This window comes from Lipophrys pholis, assembly GCF_963383615.2.
Source record: "Lipophrys pholis genome assembly, chromosome: 6".
NCBI classification, from domain to species: domain Eukaryota; kingdom Metazoa; phylum Chordata; class Actinopteri; order Blenniiformes; family Blenniidae; genus Lipophrys; species Lipophrys pholis.
The window spans coordinates 31,408,905-31,432,773 of record NC_137629.1 but is presented as its reverse complement, the minus strand read 5'-3'; the positions used below and the strand labels follow the sequence as shown (position 1 = coordinate 31,432,773).

At 42.3% G+C, this 23,869-nt stretch overlaps 1 protein-coding gene across 2 annotated transcripts in view; it reads left to right on the top strand.

The window, feature by feature from the left end:
* The first annotated feature begins 464 nt into the window (after window positions 1-464).
* Window positions 465-23,869, top strand: part of cplx1 (complexin 1) — a 52,781-nt gene continuing 29,376 nt past the window's right edge. The window contains exons 1-2 of one of the 2 annotated variants that reach the window (XM_080465465.1): window positions 465-902; window positions 1,793-1,911. In XM_080465465.1, the coding sequence (XP_080321591.1) occupies window positions 1,881-1,911 (31 nt within the window). In that variant the 5' untranslated portion in view covers window positions 465-902; window positions 1,793-1,880. Of the gene's footprint in view, window positions 903-1,352; window positions 1,587-1,792; window positions 1,912-23,869 lie in introns of those variants that run through there. The other variant, XM_080465464.1, reaches the window with a different exon arrangement.

Genomic DNA, 23,869 nt, shown 5'->3' with positions numbered 1-23,869 from the left:
TAACCTCAGAGAAAAGGAACTTGTTGTCACTGAAGATACAAAAAAAAAAACAGTTTTCCTCATATGGTGTGTTATGGGGTTCCTTCATTTCTTTGTTTGCGTTGGTCCCTCAAGAAAAAGGTTGGGAACCACTGGATCTATAATATTTTCATTGTTTTAAATGCCACTTTAAAATGAGTTGAGAAGATTGGAGTAGGAGATGGAGATGAAGATGGAGGGTGGTGGTGGTGGTGGTGGGGCTCTCTCTGATTGCCTCCTCTGCATTTCACTACCTGGCTGTAAACCAAACGAGTTGAATCAAAGAGGACAATGCAGATGAATAGAAAGCTGCTGCATGTTTTCCCTCCATAGTATTCCTCACAGTGTGCCGGCTTGTGTGTCCCCCTCGCTCCCCGTCGCAGTGATGGGGGGCGGGATGCAGGATGGAGTAGCCAGCCAGCGTCAAGCCTGAATAATTGATCTCTCTGTCGGTCCGGGGGACGTTAGTGGGACGCGTCTATCTCCATCCCTCCATGTGATCCAGTCGCTCCTTCCCCATCACTGTGTTAACGGCGTCACCCTCCGCGTCCACACCCCCCTCTACTCCTCATCTCCCTCCTCTATCTCTACGTGTGTGAGTGTGTATGTGTGTGCAGGAAGACGAAACGGCACGCAGGAGGAAGCACCAAGGACGTCCTTCTCCCTTTTTTTTTTTCTTTCCCGTAGATGCAAGGGACGAACACTTAGATCATCTGCTGTTGCCTGCTGCAGGATAACTTCACACGAGCTGAAGCTTTTTGTTCCCAGACCTGTGTTCGGACTGTGTGTGCGTGCGTGTGTGTGTGTGTGTAAGCGCGCGCCCGTGTGTGTGAGTGTGTGTGTGTGTGTGTGAGAAGAGGATTCCAGCCGGTCACCGCACGGAGGTAAATTGACGCTCGACTCGCCGCCACGGTGCGTTTCCGCGGTGTTTGGGAGCTGTCCACAGGCGGTGGTGCTGAAACCGGCTCCGATCATAGAATAGGAGGAAGTGCATGTGCGCGTGGGCTTTCACGCCATCTCCGCCTCGATATTCGCCACATATGAACACATTATTCTGCTCAATCGAGGTGCTCTGCGAGCAGCTTTGTTCATGCCCGAATGGGATGGCTGTGTCCAATGTCGCTCCAATGGAGGATGGAAAGTTTTACCACATGATCAGGGGAGAGAGAGAGAGAGAGAGAGAGAGAGAGAGAGAGAGAGAGAGAGAGAGAGAGAGAGAGAGAGAGAGGAGAGAGAGAGAGAGAGAGAGAGAGAGAGAGAGAGAGAGAGAGAGAGAGAGAGAGAGAGAGAGAGAGAGAGAGAGAGAGAGAGAGAGAGAGAGAGAGAGAGAGAGAGAGAGAGAGAAAAATACACCCAGCAGTGGTTCAGTCCACATGCATGACAACACACCGTCCTGACTAACTGGGGACTCACTTTCTCCAAACTCGCTTGTCTGCAGGCGGAACGCACCACATTGAGGTTATCCGCGCCAGTCGTGACACATAGTCCCGTCACTCCCTCACACTTTACACCAGGCTGGGAGGAAATCTGCACATTTAGCAGGAAACACAGTGGGAAGCTGCTGTTTGGTTAGTACTTTGGAGCTTTTACGCGTTTGTGGTTGCGTTTGAACCATTGACCTTGGTGCCCTTCAATTGGCGCCTGAAAGGAACGCGCGTAACGCACAAAGCCTGCTTCTGTTTACTATTTGGATCTGAGTGTTGTAATTTTCAAAATGCACTGAGGATCTCCTGCTATAGTCTTTGGCTGACTTTGATGGTTTTGTGCTTTCCAGATCTGGGAAAGAAGGACTTCTACTTTTGGGCAACTATTGAATGTAACATTGCTTGGATAAAGAAGGCAGGGAATTAAAAGCCATCATCATGAATTTCGTAATGAAACAAGCGTTGGGAGGTAAGTTTGACCTTTTACAATTACATTCAATGTTTCTGCTTCTTATTGGTTTATATTTTTTTTTCTTCCTGATGCTTTAAAAAAAGAACAATGTGGTTTTTGTACATCATTTTGATTTACAGTTTCCTTTTCTTTGGACTCATTTGAAATTCTCTCCATCTTGTTGTCCTCTGCTGTGTGCAGTTTTTTTTTTTAGTTTTTTTTTTTTTTGCTGCTTGTTGCATTTTCCTCCCACATCTGCTGCTCGCTTCACACTTGATGTAGTTGCCCTGGGGCACTCTGAGTACAGCTTTCTGTAAAGGCTAGTGATTTGTAACGTTGACTAAGCCAATGTGGCCAAAAGGGCATTTCATTTTCCAGTGAGTGCAACCTGCTCACACGGAGCTGTGGAAACGGGTCCTTTTAAGGGTTCAGTCTAACCATTAATCAAGCTGCTATGCCTCTGGGCTGGACGCAACAGTAACTCTTACTGTGGCATGCTGAATACACATTTTCCACCTGAAGGTGGGGGAGAATGATAATCAGGGCAGAATCTAATCTTCAATAATTTCATTCCAACATACAGGCATGTGTGTGATTGTTCTAATTGCTTGTGGAACGGCTCCCCAGACATGAGATTATCCTAATAGACTAATGCATTTTGAAGGAATGTGAAATGTTTAGCATGTATGAATATGCAGATGATGAAGTGGTAGGTGAAAGGACCTGATTGGATTTCCACAGAGCAGAGTTCTCGAATGATTTATTTTTCTTTTGTCTGTCGAGGACTGTTGGACCAAATGTTTGTCCAGAGCAGATAAAGGAGAAACCTGCTCTGCCCTGAAAAGGAAAGGCTGCCATTTAGAGCAGTGGTTCCCCATCTTGAGCCTGGGACCTCGCTTTGGGGGAGCGCAAGAGATGGTGGCCTCAGGTTTTTCAGAATCTATAGCAGATGTTCCTTCTTTTTTTTTTTTTATATATATTCAAAGTTCCTGCATCTATATGTTCTTGAGAGTGTGTTTGGTTTTCTGAAACATTACAGCAAAGCTGACACACTCTGAGAGTGAACAGGAGGTCTGTTGTGCAGCTTTTTCTTAAAGGCAATCTGGAGGGAGGTGCAGGCGACAGATACGAGGAGTGTGTTTTAACTCACCTTATTACGACACATATAACAATCCTCGATTGTGAAATAAACAGGCGAAAAATAAATAAGCAACTATTTTCAGATTAACAGAAAATAGTTTTAAAATCAAGCTTTGTGATGACACGTCACCATCACAACCTGATTGAAACATATCACATCGTCAAAGCCCCGCCCACTTTAAAAATGAGCAAAGACTACAGCCAATGAGAATATATGTCAGGTGAAATAATGTTTTGATTTGTTGGCAGCCACAGGTGATGAATGTCTTAAAAGCTTTGGCAACTCGACGGGTTGATGCAACTTTAAACCGTCGCCTATTGAGGATAATACTTCTTCCCCTGAATTTGAAGGAGTACTTCACTGACCTTATGAGCTGCAATTTCTTCACTCATTGAAGTCGCCACAGGTTGATTTGACCTCAGATCCTTTTATGGACGGCAAAAATGTCCTTTAAAAATTCCTCTCATGCCATAGAAATCCATTTTTACTGCTGTTTTTTTTAGTTTTAAGTGACAAAAACCTCAAAGCTACAGAGTATTTTCAGCTGTACTGTGGACTAATCATGGTGTGATGCCGAAAGGAAAACTGAAGATATAATTTGAGCCCAGTTGGGTGAGATAGCCACTACACCACAGCTCAAGTTTAAACAAAATAATGAAGAAATATGATGATGAACACACACTGATGCATCAGGCTGCAGCTGCTTTTGCAGCCATATTGTAGCCACATTCCTGTTTTTAGTGTAGAAATGACTCATGCATATGTCTGAGGGGGACTTTTTTTTAAGTAAGTGAAAAAACAATCACATCTCACACAAACGCATTCACACAAACATTGCTTGTTTAGTTGTTCTGCATCATATCAACACAACAAGTCTCTGGGGGTGGTGGAGGCAGCAGGTAGACAGTTACTGTCTGTGTACCTTGTTTGGTTTTCTCCTTAGATATATTACACTCATTGTCTTAGAGCCAGACAGGAAACTCTCCTGCTGGTTGTTGCTATTTGGTGAAAAATCCTGTCACATTGAAAATTGGGCTTCTGGTTCTTATTAGATGAGGGATATTTTCAGCTCCACTGCAGCAATGTTGACACTTGACCACTGTTCTTACCCTAATAAGACACAAATTACTTTTCTCACCCCTTCATAGTAACTATAAGTCACCTAATATGTGACAAATCACAATTATATATGTTTATTTATTCATTAATAAATTTCGTGGTACTTTGAAAAAGTCTAATCAGCTGTGATTTAAAAAAAAATTATTAAGAAATACAAATGGATTACCATGTATTGATATTTTCTCAATCTAAATCAAGGCAATATGCAACTTTTGCCTACAAAACAACTTTCTAACTTTCCAGCATTTTCTGCTAAAACATGAATAATAAAGAATCTATGTAGATGAATAAAGTTTTTCAATTTGAAATGTTTTTCTTACACAATTAACTGTGTATTATTTCAACAGTTCTATGTAATATAAGTTTTTCTCTGTTGTCTCAGGCTCCTGAGCTCTATCTACTATCTATTGAAACTAAACCACTGACCACCGTCTTCTGTCATTATTTTGATGTGACAAAGGCCTAATTCTTAATTCTATCATCTGCTTGGTGTCACGGTAAGGCCGTCAAGTTCCCGTCTTCATCATGTGGTTGTTGTGTTGCTGCTGGGTTCATACAGAGCTCCTCGTCAATAAAGACTAATCAAACGCGCTGAACTGTACATAAAAGAAATTTCACACATGAGGAAAACCAGACAGTTTGAGCCAAGGTCTTCACCTTAAGCAGAGTATTTCTTTCCGTCTTGGGGAAGCAAGTTTTTTTTTTTTTTCCCATGTTTCCTTCTCAAGAAGTAATGAGTTTTTAGTGTGCAGTGGATTAGCTGCAGGCTATTATCTCACTTCTCTTCCTCTCTATGTGCTCTGAGGAGAAACTCACACTCCATCTGTTCCCATCTTGGCCCTGATTTGTATTCTGTCAGTTTTGCACTGGGAGAAACAAGGTCGTCCCACTGGACACCATTCATCTGTCACCCATGACCGATTCATCTTTTACAATGCAAGGCGGAGATGGCAAGTCCTCAAAGATCTTTCTACGTTAAAGAACTCCTTAACTGAGGTTCAGCACTCGGTCTGCAGGAGGCATTTAGATACGAGAAAATACCAAAGTGTCCGAGGTTGGAAAGACGAACCGTACCAAAGGTGCATCTGCGCCGACACAAACAATGTTGGTTTTGCTGCTAACTGGTGGCTCCATGTTTTTTTTTTTTATTTCAACAATCCTGCATCTTCCAGAATGGAGGAGGAGTTTGTGCCACTGACCATGAGCAAATTGTTGTTCTTTTTTACAGCAGTGAAGTGTGAGCGAGCAGACAGCCGCAAAGTCTGAAACAGAAAAATCTATCAGAGACCATTTTCTGTGCTGCACTCCGTCGCTCGACCATTAGATTTCTAGCAGCGTCTAAAAGGAGACAAATTGTATTTTCATCAGTGTGACTGGGGCTCGAATTTCCACTTATCCTTTTCTGGTTTCTTGGTATTGAAACGCACAAATCTGATTATCAATAATAATAATTCAACGTATTATAACCATATGAGACTGACCTTTGGAACACACATATACACTTTCTGGAGGAAGAAGCAGCACAGGGTTAGGTCGTCTTCCTTTCATCACTAATCGCTATAAATGCCGAGCTGGCAACATTTCAGAGATAATAGTAATTGACAGGTTAAAAACTGATTGTGGCATCGTCATGTTCTACATCTGTCTGTCCAAACCAGGCTGCGTTTGCTTATTTTAGCCACATACAGCATGTGTGTCGTAATGAGGTTAATAGAATAATTATGGACGAGTGGATCAATTGTGATACTTCCAGTAAAGAACTTGAGGTCGCCAAGGTGATGAGGAAGTCGGTACCTTCATCTATCCTGATTGGATCACTTACTCACCATGGTGAGATAGTTGGTGTGTCTCTGGGACCCCTGGGGCTTCGTCAGCTGGAGAACTTATACTCCTGGTAGAGACCAGAAGAAAAGAGATCCCCGGCAGTCCAGACTGGAATTTGGGCAGCGATCTAATTACTGGCTGCTAATTAAACCTGCATATCACAGAAAACGAAAATAGCGTTGCCACTGCGCCCTACTGCGTGGAAGCAGAGGTACAAGATGCTAAAGCCCGGTTGGATGAAGGTGCGAAGCAAAGAATGAACCTCCGACGAAAGTGCTGTTGCTAATAGCGTGTGTGAAGCTCGGACAGCGGAACGTCAGGATGATGCTCGGGTGATTCAAGATTAACATCATTATCTTCTAAAATGGGACAATTTGTGACGCTCCCTGAACTCTCCATGCTCCATGACTGTTTAACTTTATCGTCTGTCATGAGAATGAAGCTGGTAAATACTAATAAAAGTTCCTACTTTGAACTAATCATTGATCTCACTGAGTTGGTGGCGACTAGTAAGACTTTATATTTCTCTTTACTTGGTTGTGACATAAAGAAATATGAATATGCAGGGTTTCTTGTATTCGCTATGCGTCTGACGTCCTTTGGCGGGACCCAAGTGTTTTCCCTGTAGTGTCTGAGCACCTTGCATGGCAACCGTCACCATTGGTGTGTGAATGAGGACGATTGTGTAGTAAAAGCACTCTGTAAGGAAATCATTTTCCATTTAGCCATTTCTGCTCCGTTGGTGGCCAAAACATGTTCTTTCTTCCCACAATGTTGACTGGAAGTCGGCATCCAGGCGAGATTTGATGAACTTACAAGGTTTTTGCTTGAATCTTTTAGGAACAAAATGGAAGAAAGGAAATTTATTTTGTTTTATGTACGCAGACATCTGGGAAAATAAAATGAATGTCAAACTCTTTGAATATGTTGAAATCATATCCAGTAAGCTGAATTCAGCGAGGCACAATGTAAACATAAATGTCAAGTCAATGGTGTGTGTGTGTGTGTGCGTGCGTGTGTGTGTGTGTGTGTGCGTGTGTGTGTGTGTGTGTGTGTGTGTGTGTGTGTGTGTGTGTGTGTGTGTGTGTGTGTGTGTGTGTGTGTGTGTGTGTGTGTGTGTGTGTGTGTGTGTGTGTGTGTGTGTGAAGCCATTCCGTGGGGACAGGGTGGGGATTTAGAACAAATGACATCAACACTGCTGGTAAACACAAGTCAGCTCTCACCTGATTTCTCTCCGTGAGTCTGAAACTCGCACTCCTTCCTCCTCCTCCTTCCTCCTCCTTCCTCCTCCTCTTCCTCTGGCATCATTTGCCCCTGGCCTCAGAGGAAAAGGAGGAGAATGAGGTGTAGGAGGAGGAGATGAAAAGTGACAAATTGATCTTTAAAACGGTGTTATATTATCAGCGGGTGACGGGCGAGGTTGTAGAGTCGAGCTGCACTCTGGAGCGCCAGAAGCTTTAATCTCCGTTTAATGGGAGGTGTTTTCTGTCCTCTGCATCCTCCCAGGTTCTCTCCTTCCCCTCCTCCGCGTCCTCCCCCCTCTGTCATGTTACCTTCTGTCACCACCTCTCTCATGTTCGTGTCACCTCCCTCGCTCTCTTCCCCTTCACTCCATCACTCCATCACTCCCCCCGTTCAATTTCACTTCTCTTTTCCTCCCTTTCCTGCCTCACCTTTTTTTTTTTTTTTTTTTTTTGAGGAGGTTCACAAAATCTAGAGAGCAGGGAACGAAGCCTCAATCAGGAAGCCACAGGAGAAACCTGTTTGTGTAAATGTGTGTGTTGTGTGTGTGCTTTTCTGGGTGTGACTCAGTGCGCAGAGAGATAAAGAGTGCATGTGACAAGCTGACGGGCGAGGACGGATTTCGCCGGTTGGTTTTAGTGTTGTGTGTGAATTTTCCAATCACTCTGGGTGAGAGATGGCGCCGACGCAAACACACACAAATTCGATGTGAGACACACACGTGTGTGACTGCAGACATACACAGTTAGCAGGGATATCAAATCCAAGCTTAAAGAAACCCAATAAGACACACACACACACACACACACACACACACACACACACCCACACACACAGTTATTGGCTGACAGAAATCTGTTTCCTCCCGTTATTCATCGCTGATACCTTTACTGAAATCGGGATCCGAGGCTGAAAGTTTGTGAAAGGGAATCTTAAATTACACGAGGAGCCGAGACGTGAACTGGAGGCAATAAAAAAATCTGTTTCGTACTTGGAGGGAAATCTCTTTGTCTCCTGGTTAGGTTTCAGTATTGATCCAAATCTTAGGGTTGTTGGCTCCATTCCTATGTACGACATAATTGAAGCTGAAATCAATAAGAGATGATGGAGCAAATTAAACAGAATCAATCCGTCTGTAGCTGGGAGCGTCTTTTTGTAACTGAGAATAAATGCTCAATTTAGCAAACGTTTTCAATTGACTTGGAATAATCTGTGCCTTCAGTCTGACTCGGGCCCCATTGACAGACATGGGGACAATGCATCATTTTTGAGATTTAATTTCAGAAAAGTTCCACATTTAGACGACAACGGCAGAAACACTGACAACTAGGTAGTTAACATGCCAGGCCATGAGTTGGCGCTGTTGGTGGTTTTTGTAATGAAAGCACACACGCATATGCAGAGAACATTCCGCTATAAACATTAACAATGGAAAGAAAGTAAGTGTGGGTTTTTTTTGCATGTCTACATGACAACGAGTCAGTGTTTTCAAAAAGTGTCTCCTTGGTTGCAGTTTTCAAAAAGTTTTCAGTTGCTCTGTGCACCGTTGTCGTGTAAACGGATCCCCAAAACGCAGCAAAGGTTTTGTGTTTAAAACACTTTGCATGTGCTCCACCTATAGGGCAAGTATTGAATTACACCTTCTATACTTTTACAGGATTAAAGCCTGTAGTCTATAGGTGTTTGATATGTCATCTTATAGCAAAACAGTTGTAAAACAAAGTAACTCGGTTAAAAACCAAGAGATTTTGACTGTTAATAAGCAAACTAAATCCTCGTCCAGCGTTTCCACTCAGCTTCTAACGTGACAGTGTGTGTGCAGGTTCCTTTGAGATGGCCTGTGCAGTTTATTTGACATTAATGGCAGAGAGTCTCTGCTTAAGAAATACAGTTGCAGTGTGCAATTTTACCCACACAAGAACTCACGCAGTGCATATATTAAACCTCTCCACGAGTAACAGGTCATTTGTGTGTGCAAAAATCCATGGTCCTCACAGGAGATGTAGACTGGCCAGGTTGGATATACAGTATGTGCATTAATTGCAAAGTGTAATGACGACCAATATTGATAGTGTAACTGTGAAAATGCAGTGGAAAGTACCGCATGAGGAAATTCCCCATGCTCTGGCTGTGTGGTCACATAGGAGATAAAACGTAATTATCCTAAAGGATTAATTAGGATTAGCTGAAGAACCCTGGAGGATATATAGCTATATGAAGATATATACTGTAACTCTCGTGTGACCTCACAAACACCCCCCAGTGTATGTGCTGCTGTTTATGTGTTTAAAAACAGAAATCGAATCGGAGTTTTTTCTGTGAAATCGAGAGTATTTTCTACATTTTGAAAAACCGTCGTACATTTTTCACCCAAGTACTTATAAAAGCTAAAGTCCATCTGTAAATTAATGACTCTCTTCCTCGACGACATCTTCCTTCTTGTCTTTTCTGTTCTTCTGGCTCTGTCCAGTTCCTGCTAATGAGCCTGAAATAGACCGTCTTTGCCCACCATCCTCCTACTGACTCTGAAGAGAGAGCACTGGGACGGATCCATGGATGCAAGAAAAAAGTTTTTCTTCTCTTTTTATATTCGGCTTTGATTTAAAGTAAGGAAACATGGCCATAGGAGTTTGAAATTGGTTTTCTTGCATTCTTCTGCTGTGATTGTGAGTTTACAGCATGTTATTAAACCCCCTCAGGCCTACACACTGCTAAATTAGTTTCTTTAATAACTTATTTTCCTGTTTTTTTTTTTAAATTCTTTTTACAAAATACTGTTCATGGCTGCTCTTTTAATTTTTTTTAACCATACTGCTAACACGCGCTACCACTAACAAGATTTAAACATTTTTCCACAAGTTTAGATAACGTGACATGTAATTTTATCGCTTCCCTTCTGGGTTTCATATAAAACCTTTGCGCATGGGTGGGCAGTCTCTTTCTGAGCAATTCATATGAGTTTCTTCACACTTAAACTGCTTTGCCACTGACTTGGCATGTAGGAATAATGTCCTATGGTAGATATCAGCCCATTTTAACCCAATTTGGAGAAAAGAGCCAAGAAGGGAGACAACGTAATCCTGATAAATTGAACTGCTGTAATGATATCTGCCCTCTTTAGACACCACCACTGCACGGCACGGGGGTATTTATTATTCACTGTGCACGGTTGTGTTTTAAGAGTAAAGGCAGTGCACACAGAAGCAAGACTTTGTGGCATAAATGACAGTTGAAGGGTATTTTTTTTGTCATATAATCCAGTGGTTTATAAGTGAAGGAACGATTGAAAACCCAGCTGTTCGCTGTAGTGTTCCACTTCCTCAGTGGATCAAACCTGCCTGGAAAAGCAGCTGTAGACACCATTTATCTCAGACTGTGAAAGCATTACAGTGAAGCCAACCTCTAGTGTATTCACCCACTTTCATACAGATACAAAAACAAGAACCTTGAAAAAAAATGCAATACAAATATATCCAGGTCTGCACCAGATTAATGGCCGTTAACACGACAACGGTGCTGGGACCCACTGAAAACCCAACTCTTTGTGGTTCCCATTATTAAACAACCACCAGCACCCACTAGTGGCCCTACTGGGAAACTACATGTGTACTTTGTGGAAACGGACGTCGTTTCCAACGTGTTGCAGTGTGAACGTGAACCTTTTCTGAATTGACAATGTAAAAATGTATTTCTTTAAATTAAACGTTAGTATAATATGGATTTCTTTGATTTGTGCAAATTTAAATATGATCAGGAACATGCTTGTGTCCAGACCTAAACAAGCAGGTAATGTGCTTTCTTTCATTTTGTTACCTAAAAATATCAGTTATATCAAAAATCTACTATCATGTTGTCACGGGCTGAGTTACAACATATCCTGCAGTATTTCTAAATCATTGCATCATTAAGTTTCCAGGCAGCTTATCGATATGATAGATTTCTAGGTTGTAATCATTCAAGCTGCTCTTTTTTTCTTACACGTAATGATGATCTTGTAAAATTCATAAACTTTACAGTGATCTGGGAGCAAGGGACGGGATTCATTATCACCTGACGAGAAAATGTAATACACCTCTGGGTTACCAGTCGGGAGATTTCAACACTGAATATATGAAAGCTAATATAGGGAGCTCAATAATTTCTTTAATTAAGTCGCAGTTGCAAAAGATAATTTGGCCCTTATTAAATTTCAACATCATTAATATCTTAAAAATAAGTAAGAAAACTTTCCAGTAGATTGTTTTTGTGTTTTTCGTGTTCCCCCCCCCCCCCCCCCCCCCTTTTCTCTTCTGGGGTTTTATTATTCAGCACAACAAGTTGATAAGCTCGTTAATCACTCGTTCAGACAGACAGGTAAAACCTGGGAAATCTCTGTCTAATTCAGGTAATTATGCTAATAAGCGCTCAAGATTATTGTCTTTAAACCAAACTTTATTATTTCTGAACTTGGCTGGAAAGACAAATCTGGGCAAAAAAAACAAAACCCAAGCCGAGTTGACGGAGCAGAGCCAGCTGCACTGACGAACTTGGCTTTCTGCCCATGACCACGTTGCTGTGCCACATTGTGAGCAAACATGAATTAATGGGCAGCAGAAGAAGAGAAGGACCGGAGATCAGACAAACCATCCTTAAATACCCATTTCTGATCTGAGGTTATAAAGTTAGTTGTAATGCAAATCTCTCATGATTTATTTGAGCTTGTTTTACCGGAAACGTAGTTCCGTCCATCCGGGTGCTGGAGTCGATCCCAGCTGTCAGGAAACGCTGGACGAGTCTCCAGAAGGAGGAAAAAAAAAAAAAAAAAACACCAGCCTGAAGAAGATTGATGGGTTGATATCTTACTTGTCATCATCATCTAACAACTCACCCCGAAGGTCTTTGTGTCACATTCTGTCGCCTGTGTTATAATCAGGGGGCAATGGACGATCATCAACCTGGGGCAAGTTTCTGAAAGCTGCTCTGGAATGCCATGTCTTTACATCCCGCCATGTCTTTACATCCCGCCATGTCTTTACATCCCGCCATGTCTTTACATCCCGCCATGTCTTTACATCCCGCCATGTCTTTACATCCCGCCATGTCTTTACATCCCGCCACGCCCACTCCTCGTTCTCCCGCTTTGATACCCCGATCTCTCCGTCCACCTTCGGCCTTCACCTTCACTTTTAAACATTCTAGCAGCTTAGGATCTGGAGACGTGTCTCTGTGTTGCCTTGTACTATCTTTCCTCGTTGTCTCGCAAAACAAGAAGATTGACATTTTCCCGTCTGCGGGGGTTTTCTGCCCTGCAACAGCCTGCTGGGGGGCGGGCAGTCCATCAAACTGCAGCAGAAGCCCCCATGTGGCCAACGTGTCCGTCAGTCAAATCTTTTCAATTTTCAACGTGAAACCTCCCCGTGGTATGTGCTCTGTTGAAACATTTGTAGTCGACATGAAAGGAGAATATGGCCAGAAAAGACCTGCTCCGGAAAAACAACCGACCGAGTGACACTTTTCCTTCAGTTCCTCCAGCGGAACGTTTTTGTTTTGTCCAAAATCAGGCACGTGAATGAATATTCATCCATGTGAACAAGATCTCACGACAGATGTGGAAAAATATTCCTTCCTGTCAATTTTTTTTTTGTCTTTCTTTCCCATTTGATTGCCTTTTTAATAAAATATAAAAAAAACATCCTTAACCACTGACATGCTGCCACTCTAAATATGTTAGCTGTCCCTCCCCCATGTAGACATCCAGGAGCAACAATCATACGTTTATCAAGCAGCACCACTGTGTTGTCACCAGGATCAGCATTTAGCTTTATTTTATCACCATTTTTACGAAATGCTTCATCTGTTCTGGCTTTGCTTTGGTATTGATCTTAGTCCGTAACTTACAGGCAGTTGAGATTCTGATCGATCTTGATACTCGTCACCGTTCAAGTTAGTTCCCCCAGTAATATTGATCCACTCCTTAATTTTAATTTTATGCTTATGGGTTTCAACTCTATTGCCTGGACAGCTGAGTGGTTTAATGTAACTGGGATAATAACTCAATCCATATCTATTAGATCATTTAAATGACTTTTCTCAGATTGAAACGACCGATAAGCGAACACGTGTACAGTTTAAAAAAAAAAAAAAAAAAAAAAAAAAGCCACGTGGCAATCCCACACAGACGAAGGAGCCCCCCCTGACCCCGAACACACAAACACCCCAGCTCCACGGTATTAATTACATCTCCAAATTGATTTTTCTTGGCGTGATCTTGGTTGGGAGTTCGGGGAATCAAAACACTTTACCTGCACTGCCGGCGAAGCTGAGAGACGCCGGCGTTCTGCATGAGAGCCGCCGACGCTCATTACCGATTCACGCGCTGACCTAGAAAGCGGTTAACGGCATACGCCGAGGCTGCATGACACTTAGCTGTACGCTGCGGTGAGAGGATGACTGGATAGCGCACATTAGTGTTATGGAGCACCCTCTTGATTGTCTTTGCGTGCAGGCGTTCCGTGCACGTGCTCACGTTGTTCCGTGTCTGATCATTATTCAGTGAGAACGTCGCTGAGCTCATCCCGCTTCTTTCATGTGCCGCTGACTCACCACTGTGCACGCAATTTGGATTTCATGGTCAAGTTTTTGCGGTTTTCAAGTGACGACTTTCAAATTTTACAGCGAGAAATGCAAGCATTTTAATTATCTATCTTTTTATTTCACAGTTTATAAGCACATAACTAGAATCCTACTTGCCTTGTGACCTTAAACTCTGTCAGTTTTGGCTTTCGGTATGGTAATTTTTGTATTTTTTAATGTTAATGTCAGGTAGGAGCTTGTTAAAACTCGAAGATCCTGGGCACTAAATCTTGTAATGGTGTTGTATCCCACTGCTTTGTTGGCGGTACACTGACAATGCATACATTTTTAGGATCAATGCCCAGAATCTATAACACCAGCTGTTGGCATCCGTCCAGACTCGTCCAGTCAGCGGGTGGGAGGGATTCAGTGGGGGAGTAGTCGTGTACTTCACACTACCAGAACCAATTGGGAGTATTCAAACACTATATTTTATAAGCTTAGCACACAATTCGTCATATTTATTGTACAATTTGTTAGGCGTGTGGAAACAGAAAAACTAAAAACAACTGCATCCATGCATAACTATTTTAGATCAGATGAAAAATTTGTTTTTAACTTTCAGTGAGATGCGGTAATGGTTTGTTCCTCCAACTGTAAATGATAAAACATGTTTAATACTAACAATACATTTCTGGCATTACAGAAAAATATGTTAATTTGGAATAAAACTCATCTTATTCTTTGCAGTATTTATGAGGATCATTTGTTTTTTTTTAAAAAGGGAATCCACAAGCACATTTCCAAGGATCAATTCTTAAAGAAATCCTGCAAAGATTTAGGAATATAATTAGCAGGCGTGTGTTCATTAGACGTGTTGTGGCTCTGTGCAGGTGCAGTTCATGCTGGGTGGGAGCTAATGGACCTCTTAGCGGTGCTGCTGGCTTCAGCCAGGTGACGAGAGTCACCGTCTCAGACAAACAATAAATTACACCCTTCATAATTCTGCTCCCACCTCCAGCTTTCAGCTGCTGTAGGTCGAAATGTCAACTTAAATCAGCGATCTGCAGTATAAACTGAGATTATCGGAGCACTCAGGAGTAAAATGTTGATGGAAACGCTGTCAATCACAACAAACTGTTTCATCAGTAATGATGAGACATTTTGTTCTCATGAAGGTGAGCATCGAGTTACCGTAATTTCCAGACTATAAGCCGCTACTTTTTTCACATGCTTTGAACCCTGTAGCTTAAACAATGCCGCCATGCCGCCAAATATATGGGTGATGCGTTCAGGTACATCACGTAACTCTGAAATGTAATTTTTTCTTTTTCTTTTTCTTTTTAAATTTTGTGGGTGCGCTGAATAGTCAGTATCCAGATGTTAATATATGCACAATTTCTGGTGTACTAACCAAACAAATGATGCTGTTTGTTGCTAATACATTAGAGGTATGTAAGTATCTTTACAAATAAAAAAAAAAAGAACATTTTTACACCTAAAAGCTTCATTTAAATCTACATAATTTTGAGATTCTGAATTTGGGATCATTCATCAAAAATAAAATTTTAGATATTCATTGTATTCCTACTTGTTATGCTGATTTCAGTAGCAGCATCTCCACCCTTGTCGCGTAAACAGACCCCCAAAACACAATAAAAGCTTGCGTTTTCAATAGAAACATCATGAATACAGGTCCTAAATTTAATTGTGACCTTGACAAAAGCTTCCAGGGCTTCCGTCAATTTTCATCTTGTGATTTGAAAGCAGCAACCTGACGCAGACAGAAAAGCTAGTCATTTGGTTTTCATCTAAGCAAAAGGTTTGACTTTGAACACGAACACAGACGGGGAGGAGGCAGAGGATTCGTGCAGAATTCTGTGTCCAGCGAACCTGGCAGCCTCCAGAACTTTCCACTGGTGTCAGCAGCTGCACACTTGGCAAACATTCGCACACACACTGGCAGTGGCAGGGCTGTCTGAACCAAAGGCAGAAGGAATCACTGATGTGTTGCGGCCCGCTGAGCCTCCCGGACGATCCTGATGCGGAGCGACGCCGCCTGCCACTGTGACACACCAAGAAGAGTGAGAAGTTATCAATGGCCGCCGCAGGAGCGCCAGGGACCGCGGCGTTTGTTTGCTCGCTCACAAGTTTCGTCTTGAGGTGAATTTTAAAGCTGCTGTCCAGAGGATTAATCAGGTCCAAATATTAACGACGAGACACATGAACGGTTCTGCTTCACAAAAAAAAATAATAATCTATGCAAACATGTTGGATTTGACACACAGACGTGAACACAATGAGAGCAGCACATTAGTCGCACACATGCCCACCACAGATGGGTCCTGTCTCTACCTCTGCACAGGCTGCGTTGTGAGGAAATGAATCATCTGCTTGGCCTGAATATAGTCACACCTACATTATGCAACATCACTGACCTCCACTGTCTACTTATTGGAAATTTTTACATCAAACCGCTCGGTTTAGTTTTGGGTCAGAGGAGCAGAGCAGACAAACATGGAGGCACTTCAGCTATAACGTTGGAGGAATTCAAAAAATATTTAGATAATAGGAAAGGCAGCGTGAGAGAGCCTGAGAGATTTAAAACACAGAAAGGTTTCTGAACCAGCAGGATTCAGGAAGCCGGAAGGGACACGCCCACTGAAGTGTCCTGCTTATACATATGATCAAAATTTACAGCAACAAAAGACGAAACAAATATTAGTGTGATAGTAACACTTCAACCAGCCACAAGGGGGCAATAAAGGGAGGTTTTGTTTAATCTGTATTTAGAGCAACTCCTCAGTCCCGAAGTGGTTTGCGATACATATCGAATGTAAACTAAACTAACTAATCATTAATACCCTTGGGAGGAATTACATTTTTCCACATTGACCCTTCAGAGATGTGAAATTGCACCTGCAACCTTCCGATTGAGAGACGACCAGTCTACCAAACGAGCCACTGCCACACTAGCATGTGCTAAAGAGCAGGAGCCCCAAACCACTGGGCCGCCAACCGATACCCGTCCATGGATTATTTGGTACTGGGCCACAAAGTACGAAAAAAAAGTCTTATTTTAAAAACGTACATAAAAATTCCAGTTAGTCTGCATGAAATTTTATTTTGAAAATCGCGTCACTTTGTCCGCGCAAAAGATTGGGAACCAGTGCTATTGAGTCAGTGACTGTAAATATTATAATTGATTAGATTAGCAGACAAATATTAGTTTCCAGATTGATTTTTAATCAATATGTCGCTTAACGATTATAATTCACTTTATGTTTTAAATAAATCTATATACATAAAGACTTATATCGCATTTTTATATTACAGAAACAAGCCATAAATATTGTTGCAGGCTGTTAATTTCCTTCACATTGAAGGTTTGGAAGAGCCCCAACTCCAAGATACTTAAAATCATCTATGCAGGACACGCACAGAATGTTTATTTCTGAAACTATCTGCCTGAAGATAAAACTACTCCTACACCATCACAACTGCAGAAACACAGGAGAAAATCCATAGAAAAAATCTAGAGTCAGAATTTTAAAATCTGCCAGCGACTGTAACTATCTTTAGCGAATGCAGTATTCCTATGAACGTAGCTTTATGTAAATCAGTGATTATGTGTTACTATGAGCCTTTTTGATAACATTTAACTCAATTGTTGAAGCTGATTATAAGAAGGAACCACTTTTTTCCCCCAAAATAACCCTTGTGACGTTTATTTTTTTTTTTTCCACTCCTTAGATAATCACTAATTTTCCATTTGGCTCTCAGGCTGCGGCACACTGTGCTGCTTTGCCTGGCGAGAACAATGTGTAACTCTCTGGCCACGGCGAAGAGCAACAGCCGACCTTCACCGCACCTTCCTGACCGCCGTCCAAAAATGAACGCTCTCCTCAATATGCCATTTTGGCGTAATATTGCCATCCGCTCCTCGACTGGTTCGATTTACATCGTCATCCACAGAGTCTCATGGGAAAGAGGGGCGATTCCATTAATCCGTGCATCCGGCAGAATACCTCCACGCTCATAAAGGCATGGGAAACAAATGGGACCATCAGTTATGTCGACTGCAGTCCGAGCTGCTGCAGGTCCATTAAACTGTGGCGCTCCATTTGTCCCGCTCCATCATTCATCATCAGAACGCTTCTGCTGTGTGTGTGTGTGTGTGTGTGTGCGTGTGTGTGTGTGTGTGTGTGTGTGTGTGCGTGTGCACGCTATCCTCACAGAGTTGCTTCAGTTGTGTTGTTGCAGACATCTGGAGGTGAGGGTGATGCAGTTCAAGGTCGAGCCAAAAGTTCTACGATCAAAGACGTGAAGCCGAACGCTCAGCAAGCTTTCAGCCGGGGCCGGGCCGTTTATCCTCACTGTCACTAAGACCCTCTGAGAATTCTCTTTTTTTTTTTTTTTTTTTCAACCTGACAAATCTACTCTTTCGTAGGAACGAACAGTTCTTATCAAGCCAAGATCGTCTGCGGATGTTTTGGTTTCATTTTGAACCGACACGTCTTCTTTAGCAGCAACAATCTAACTTTCAAAGAAAGTAGGAGAGTGTGATGAGGAGATAAATGTTGTTTCCCTCTTTATATCCCTCAGAAATGACTTAATTTTCATTCTTCACCAGCTTCACTTACTCAATGAAACGATTTAAAACAAGCCCCTTCTGATATTATGTATGTATTTTCTATTTTTTTTTATACAGAAAATCATGTTGCCTTCAGTCAACTGCAAATGCTTCTCTACAGCTCTGATCTGAGAAGAAGTCATTAAAATAGAGGTGTTTCTTTTTACATAAGAAAGATGTGAAGACATAAAGCTGGGGGACAAAATCGATTACGTCATGAATTAAAAAAAAAAAAGAAAAACAGTGCGACCATATTTGGGTCAGTAACTTCGATCAGGTTCTATTGTTCTATTGTTGAGTCATCATCATCATTTTAAGACCACTATACACTTTTATAAATTTCATCTGATTAGAATAAATAGTGCTTCTTTTTGCTGTAGTGCTTCTTTGTTCATTTGCTTGAAGAATCACCATGTTGGACGGTTCTTCCTGTGGCCATCTGGACTTTAACCGGACCAGTGAAGATGGTTTGGTGGGCTGGATGAAGGGGAGGGACGGGTCCAACATTTAACATGATGAAGCTTTTCAGATGAATGATTTTAAAACAAGCTGCAATTCAAACTACAGGCTGTTAATAGACAAATAAAAATCAGAAATGTTAATAACAATAAAAAACTGTTCAAGACAGAGTTCATGGTCTCTGGTTTGTACAGATACGACTTCTGCTGGTTCTCCATCGCTGTTAATTGGTGCTAACAGCTCTCACATGGCTCGCCAGGTGGAGATCGCTTCCTGATCAGCACACGAAGCAGCAGGACTGCGATTCCGATGGACCGACAACAGGAACTTTTTCAGGATGCATTTCGTGTACACAGGCAATGAAACAAGTCAAAATGTTCTCCTTGTTCATCAGTTTATAATCACTCCTCTTCCTGATCATTATCCAACATCACTCTCACTGTCCATTTTACGATACGCGCTCCACTATAAACTTTCCCCTTCTGGAGCCTGAACACAATGAGCTTCTCTCCCCGCTGGGTTTCATATGCTATGTGTCCTGAAACGTCCTTATTTCCCAACACACTGCCAAGGTTTCTGTGGTTTGGTTCCTCCTGGGCTAAGCCATGCTGAAAATGTACGCCCTCATGATATAGTGTGGTACTGTGGATTAATAGCTTGTGGTATTTGGCGTGGGGGGTGGTAAAGGTGGGGGCGGCGGCGAGCGCTAAGGGCCCCCAAATCAGGTGATGAGATCAGATCCTCGTCATCTGCCATCTGTCTTGAGGAAATCCCTTGTTTTACTGCTCGACAGAACCTGAAATGACAAAAAGGGAATTTTTAAATGTTATCTGCCATTTAGAGTATGTTTTTGTTTTCTCTGTATGTATAGGCCTTCTCGATATTTTATACTTCACTTCAACACTGATTACCTTACACGGACATAAATAAATACTTTTTAAAAATAAATGAAACTTACACACTTCATTTCAAAGAACCTAATAAAATATGTTCAATGGGATTAAATGGGTGCTTGTTTAATATTTGATTGACATTTCTTAGCTGCCAAATATGCATTACACAACACATAATCCAACATGAAGCTTATAGAGTAGGGCTTCTAAATACAATCAAACGTTATTGGAAGCGGAATCACAAAGACGTGTCATCAGACCATCACGGAGCCACAGAGACACGCTCATATTCACTACTAAGACTCACCAACTAACATCACATGCTTGTTTTTGGAGGGAGGAAACAGGGAGAACATGTAAACTCCACACACAAAGTCCCCAGCCAGTATTTAAACCCATGAGAGTTAAACACAACCTGCCATCTTCAGACAGATACTTGACCATTCATTGGCAGAGTTCAAGATGAATATGAACAATCATTTCCATGCATGCAAGATATGAACACGAGGGGGGAATATATTTTTCTATTTATGAGGATTTCAACAATAAATCTGCCAGTCAAGATTGGTGGATTTGATCTCAACTCTGTTGCATTTGAAGCTCCTGGACTCAATACGATGCTATCTAATGCACATTTTCCTCAGTCCTGCTGGTGGAGGAGCATTGTGACGCATGGTGTAGACGCCTCCTCTTCTCCAGCGCAGCGGATTTCAATGGTTGGGTTGTTATCAGGCTTCTGCAGAGCTGGCCCATAGGCAGCACCTTTCAAAGGAGGACGTTGACCTGCGTACAAATAGTCCACCTCTATATGTGTACGTCCTGGAGCGTTATGCTCGCACAAAAACAAGATTCATCTGAATGCTGTCAGAAAGGTGGAATCCCCAAGCAATTGTGGGGAGGTTGTGATTATTGCAGCTGGAGTCTTTGGTGTTTATCCCTTCAGCGCTGAGTCACAGTATGATTCATGTCTCCCAGTAAACTCCCGAGCTCAGGTGGCGACTCTGGGGAACCACCTCACAGTTCCTGATGCTTTGAAGCGGTGCCGCCCACCGTGGTCTCCAGTCTGGGCTTTTATAAATCTTTTGTTGAGGTGCCCACATGTGCACCCACATATAGTTTCACCTAAAGTTTGCCTGCGGCATTTAACTGACAAAAAACTAGAGGAAACTGTGAATAATAAGAGCGGGCGCTCAGTAGAGTACGCAGTACTCCCCAGGTTGTATGGGGGAGCTTTTTACGAGTACCGATCCCCGATGCGAGCATCCATATTGGTGTGTCCCTAGTTTTATTTTTGTTAAGTAACTCCTCATGTCTCATCCCGAAAGCATGCTGTGTCTGTTACTCTCTCCTAAGTCATTTAACAAGGATTTGTACTGGAAAATCCTTCACATTGAGGATTGTCCAGAGCCATGCAGTAACTGTTTAGTAAAGAGAAAGAAGAACACTTGGCTTGTAAAGCCAACGTGAAAGCGCTCCAATTTATCATTCGAGAACAGCAGATCAATACTTTAAAGGGTCACCTGTACAACAGTGGAAAGGATTTTTGCACAACAACCAATTTAGAAAGGAACTGTGTAAGGGATCATAGCTAGTTGGCCTTTCTCTGCAGGTCTGCGAGACGCCGATTGCTTTTCTCTCCCCATCATGCACGAACAGGAGTGTTTTGCTGAAGCTGAAGGTCTGGAAGCCGCATCTGCGATTGTGCTCACTGTGAACCTTTGTGAAGATGCAGGAGGTGTGGGTGTTGAGAAAAGGCTGCCGGGCTGCCGCGAGTGGGAGTGCGAACTTCTGCTGACTGCTTAAAAGCTTTATGAAGCTTCCGGGAGCATTCCAACCTAAAGAGCAGCAGCAGCAGGCGGCCCCAGAAACCGGGGCAAACCGCTATCGCTGGAACCGTGATGGAGGCTTTCTCTGCTGCTATTATTTTATTATTATTAGTACTTTTTTTTTTATTCATTATTTTTTTCAATCTACGTTGCTACAGACTGTAAAGGAAAAAGGACTCCATGTCTATGATAACACTATATTTGGATGTAATCAGATAGTAACCATCATATTCATATTGAGTGGGACGGACCATAAAAATAGTGTCATATTCACTATCAAATTTAAACTTTAAAGTTTTTCTTTAATGTGGCACAGAGTATACGCGATTAAACCGTCTATTTTAATTTTTTTTTTTTTTTTTGCAAAATCAAACAATTATTCTCAAAAATGACGATAATGTCAACATACTGCAGCAGGTGGCGGTTTGAGGCTAATGGGAGTTTGGTTGGCAGCGTTACCAATAACTCAGCTCGGGTCTCAGAGTTGTGTTGTGTCTGTTACATATTAAGAAATATGTTGAAAGATCAATGTTTTTTGTTGAAATTTTCACAGTTTTCTTGCGGGGATTAGCACCTCTTATGGGCCACTTTAGGCCCATGGGCCTTATATCGCCTAGAAAAGCAAACTTCATTAAACGACTTTGGGGAATTACTTCTCTGCATTTAACCCATCCTATTCCTCTTCATAATCAACTTTAACTATAAATCCCGGGAGCGGAGTCCTTCTATAATATGATGCCTGCGGAGCAGTTGGACTGTCAAAGGTATGGCTCAGGGAGACGTAACATATCAGCAGTGGGATTCGAACCTGCAAACGTCTTGCTTCTCTCTACTCTAGGCCAGTATGGTGCAAACTTTGCATGTCTGTAGTTTTTTTGGGCTCTTCAATGAAATCAATATTGTTCCAGAAGCACATCCCCAAACAATTGACACCACAACAATTAGTAATTGTCAGTAACTTAGTCATCACTGGTCTCCACTAATTGCTTTTTCTTATTTTAACATTGTGAATGGGCTGCGTGAAAAGCTCGTACAAAAAGGGCTGGTAAGAGACTGAAGGACAGTTTTAGAGAACTGAGCGAATGCGTCCTCTCCAAGATGGCAAGCCACCGAAAAGAGCGGGTGAAAAAAAAAAAAAAGAAAGACATAAAAATGAAGCCAACTGCCACAATGGAGCTCTAATTAGTTTGCAGATGTGAATTGGATGGCAAGTGCCTCAATTTTGGGGACGGTTAAATGTGTCACTGGCAGGAAAAGGAGAGAGGCATGAAATTAGTCCGCTTAACTTGTATCCCACACAGCCAATTTAATGAATCACAGAGGACCAGCCGGAATAACATGAAGGTGTGAATTGAACGTAACCCCCACATTTACAAATACCTCCAGCGAGACTGGAAAATCAAACCACCCCGGGAAGACAGAGAGAGAAGAAATTAGGCAGTGCTTTGACATTTGTGGAGAACATCCTGTATCTCAGTTGGTGGGAGTGTAAAAGGAAGTGATAGATTAAAGAGATGAAGGACAAGGAAGCTGGAAGTGAACGTGGTGTTTGCGACTTTGGATTTAGATCAGTGAGGACGAGCTGCATCTTCATCCAGGTGGTGTAGGATGAGGCAGAAATTCACATTTGGTAATTTATTCTATAGTGAGAGGGTCAGAATGGAGGGCAGAGGAATGGACCTTCTGTCAGGCTGTTAATTGAATCTACCGGAGAGGACACGCACCAGAATGAATTTAATCTGACTGTGAAAGTGAAGTAGGAGACACACCTTCGCAGTAAAGGTCGGTCCTTCCCACTTATTCAGAAGAGCTCTGCACTGTGACTGATGCTCCACATACAGTAACACTGTCTGTCTGTGCTCAAATCAGGTCACCTTGCTGCTTCCCCAAGGCTGGAATCTAAAAAGAGAGATGGAACTAATCAATAGTAGCCTGGGGGTCATTTCGTAGAGATGGAGTCATTTTTTTTGTTGTTGTTGATTTTTGTTTTTCCAGAGTGATTATAAGTTGGCAGCTTTATTATCAGTCCAACCCCCCCCCCCCCCCCCCCAACAGGCTAAACGAGCAGCAGGGAAGCACAGAGCTGACTGAGGAGAGAGGAGAGCACCGGCGGAGCCTGAGGCCCCCGTTTACACGACAACGATTTCAAAACAAAAATGCAAAACTCTTGTTGTGTTCGGTGCTCGGAGCCACTGAAAACGAAGCTTTTTGAAAATGCTCCGACTCCGTCGTCGTAGTAAATAATTCTTCTGCACATGCTCAGTAGATGGACAATAACAACAATGTT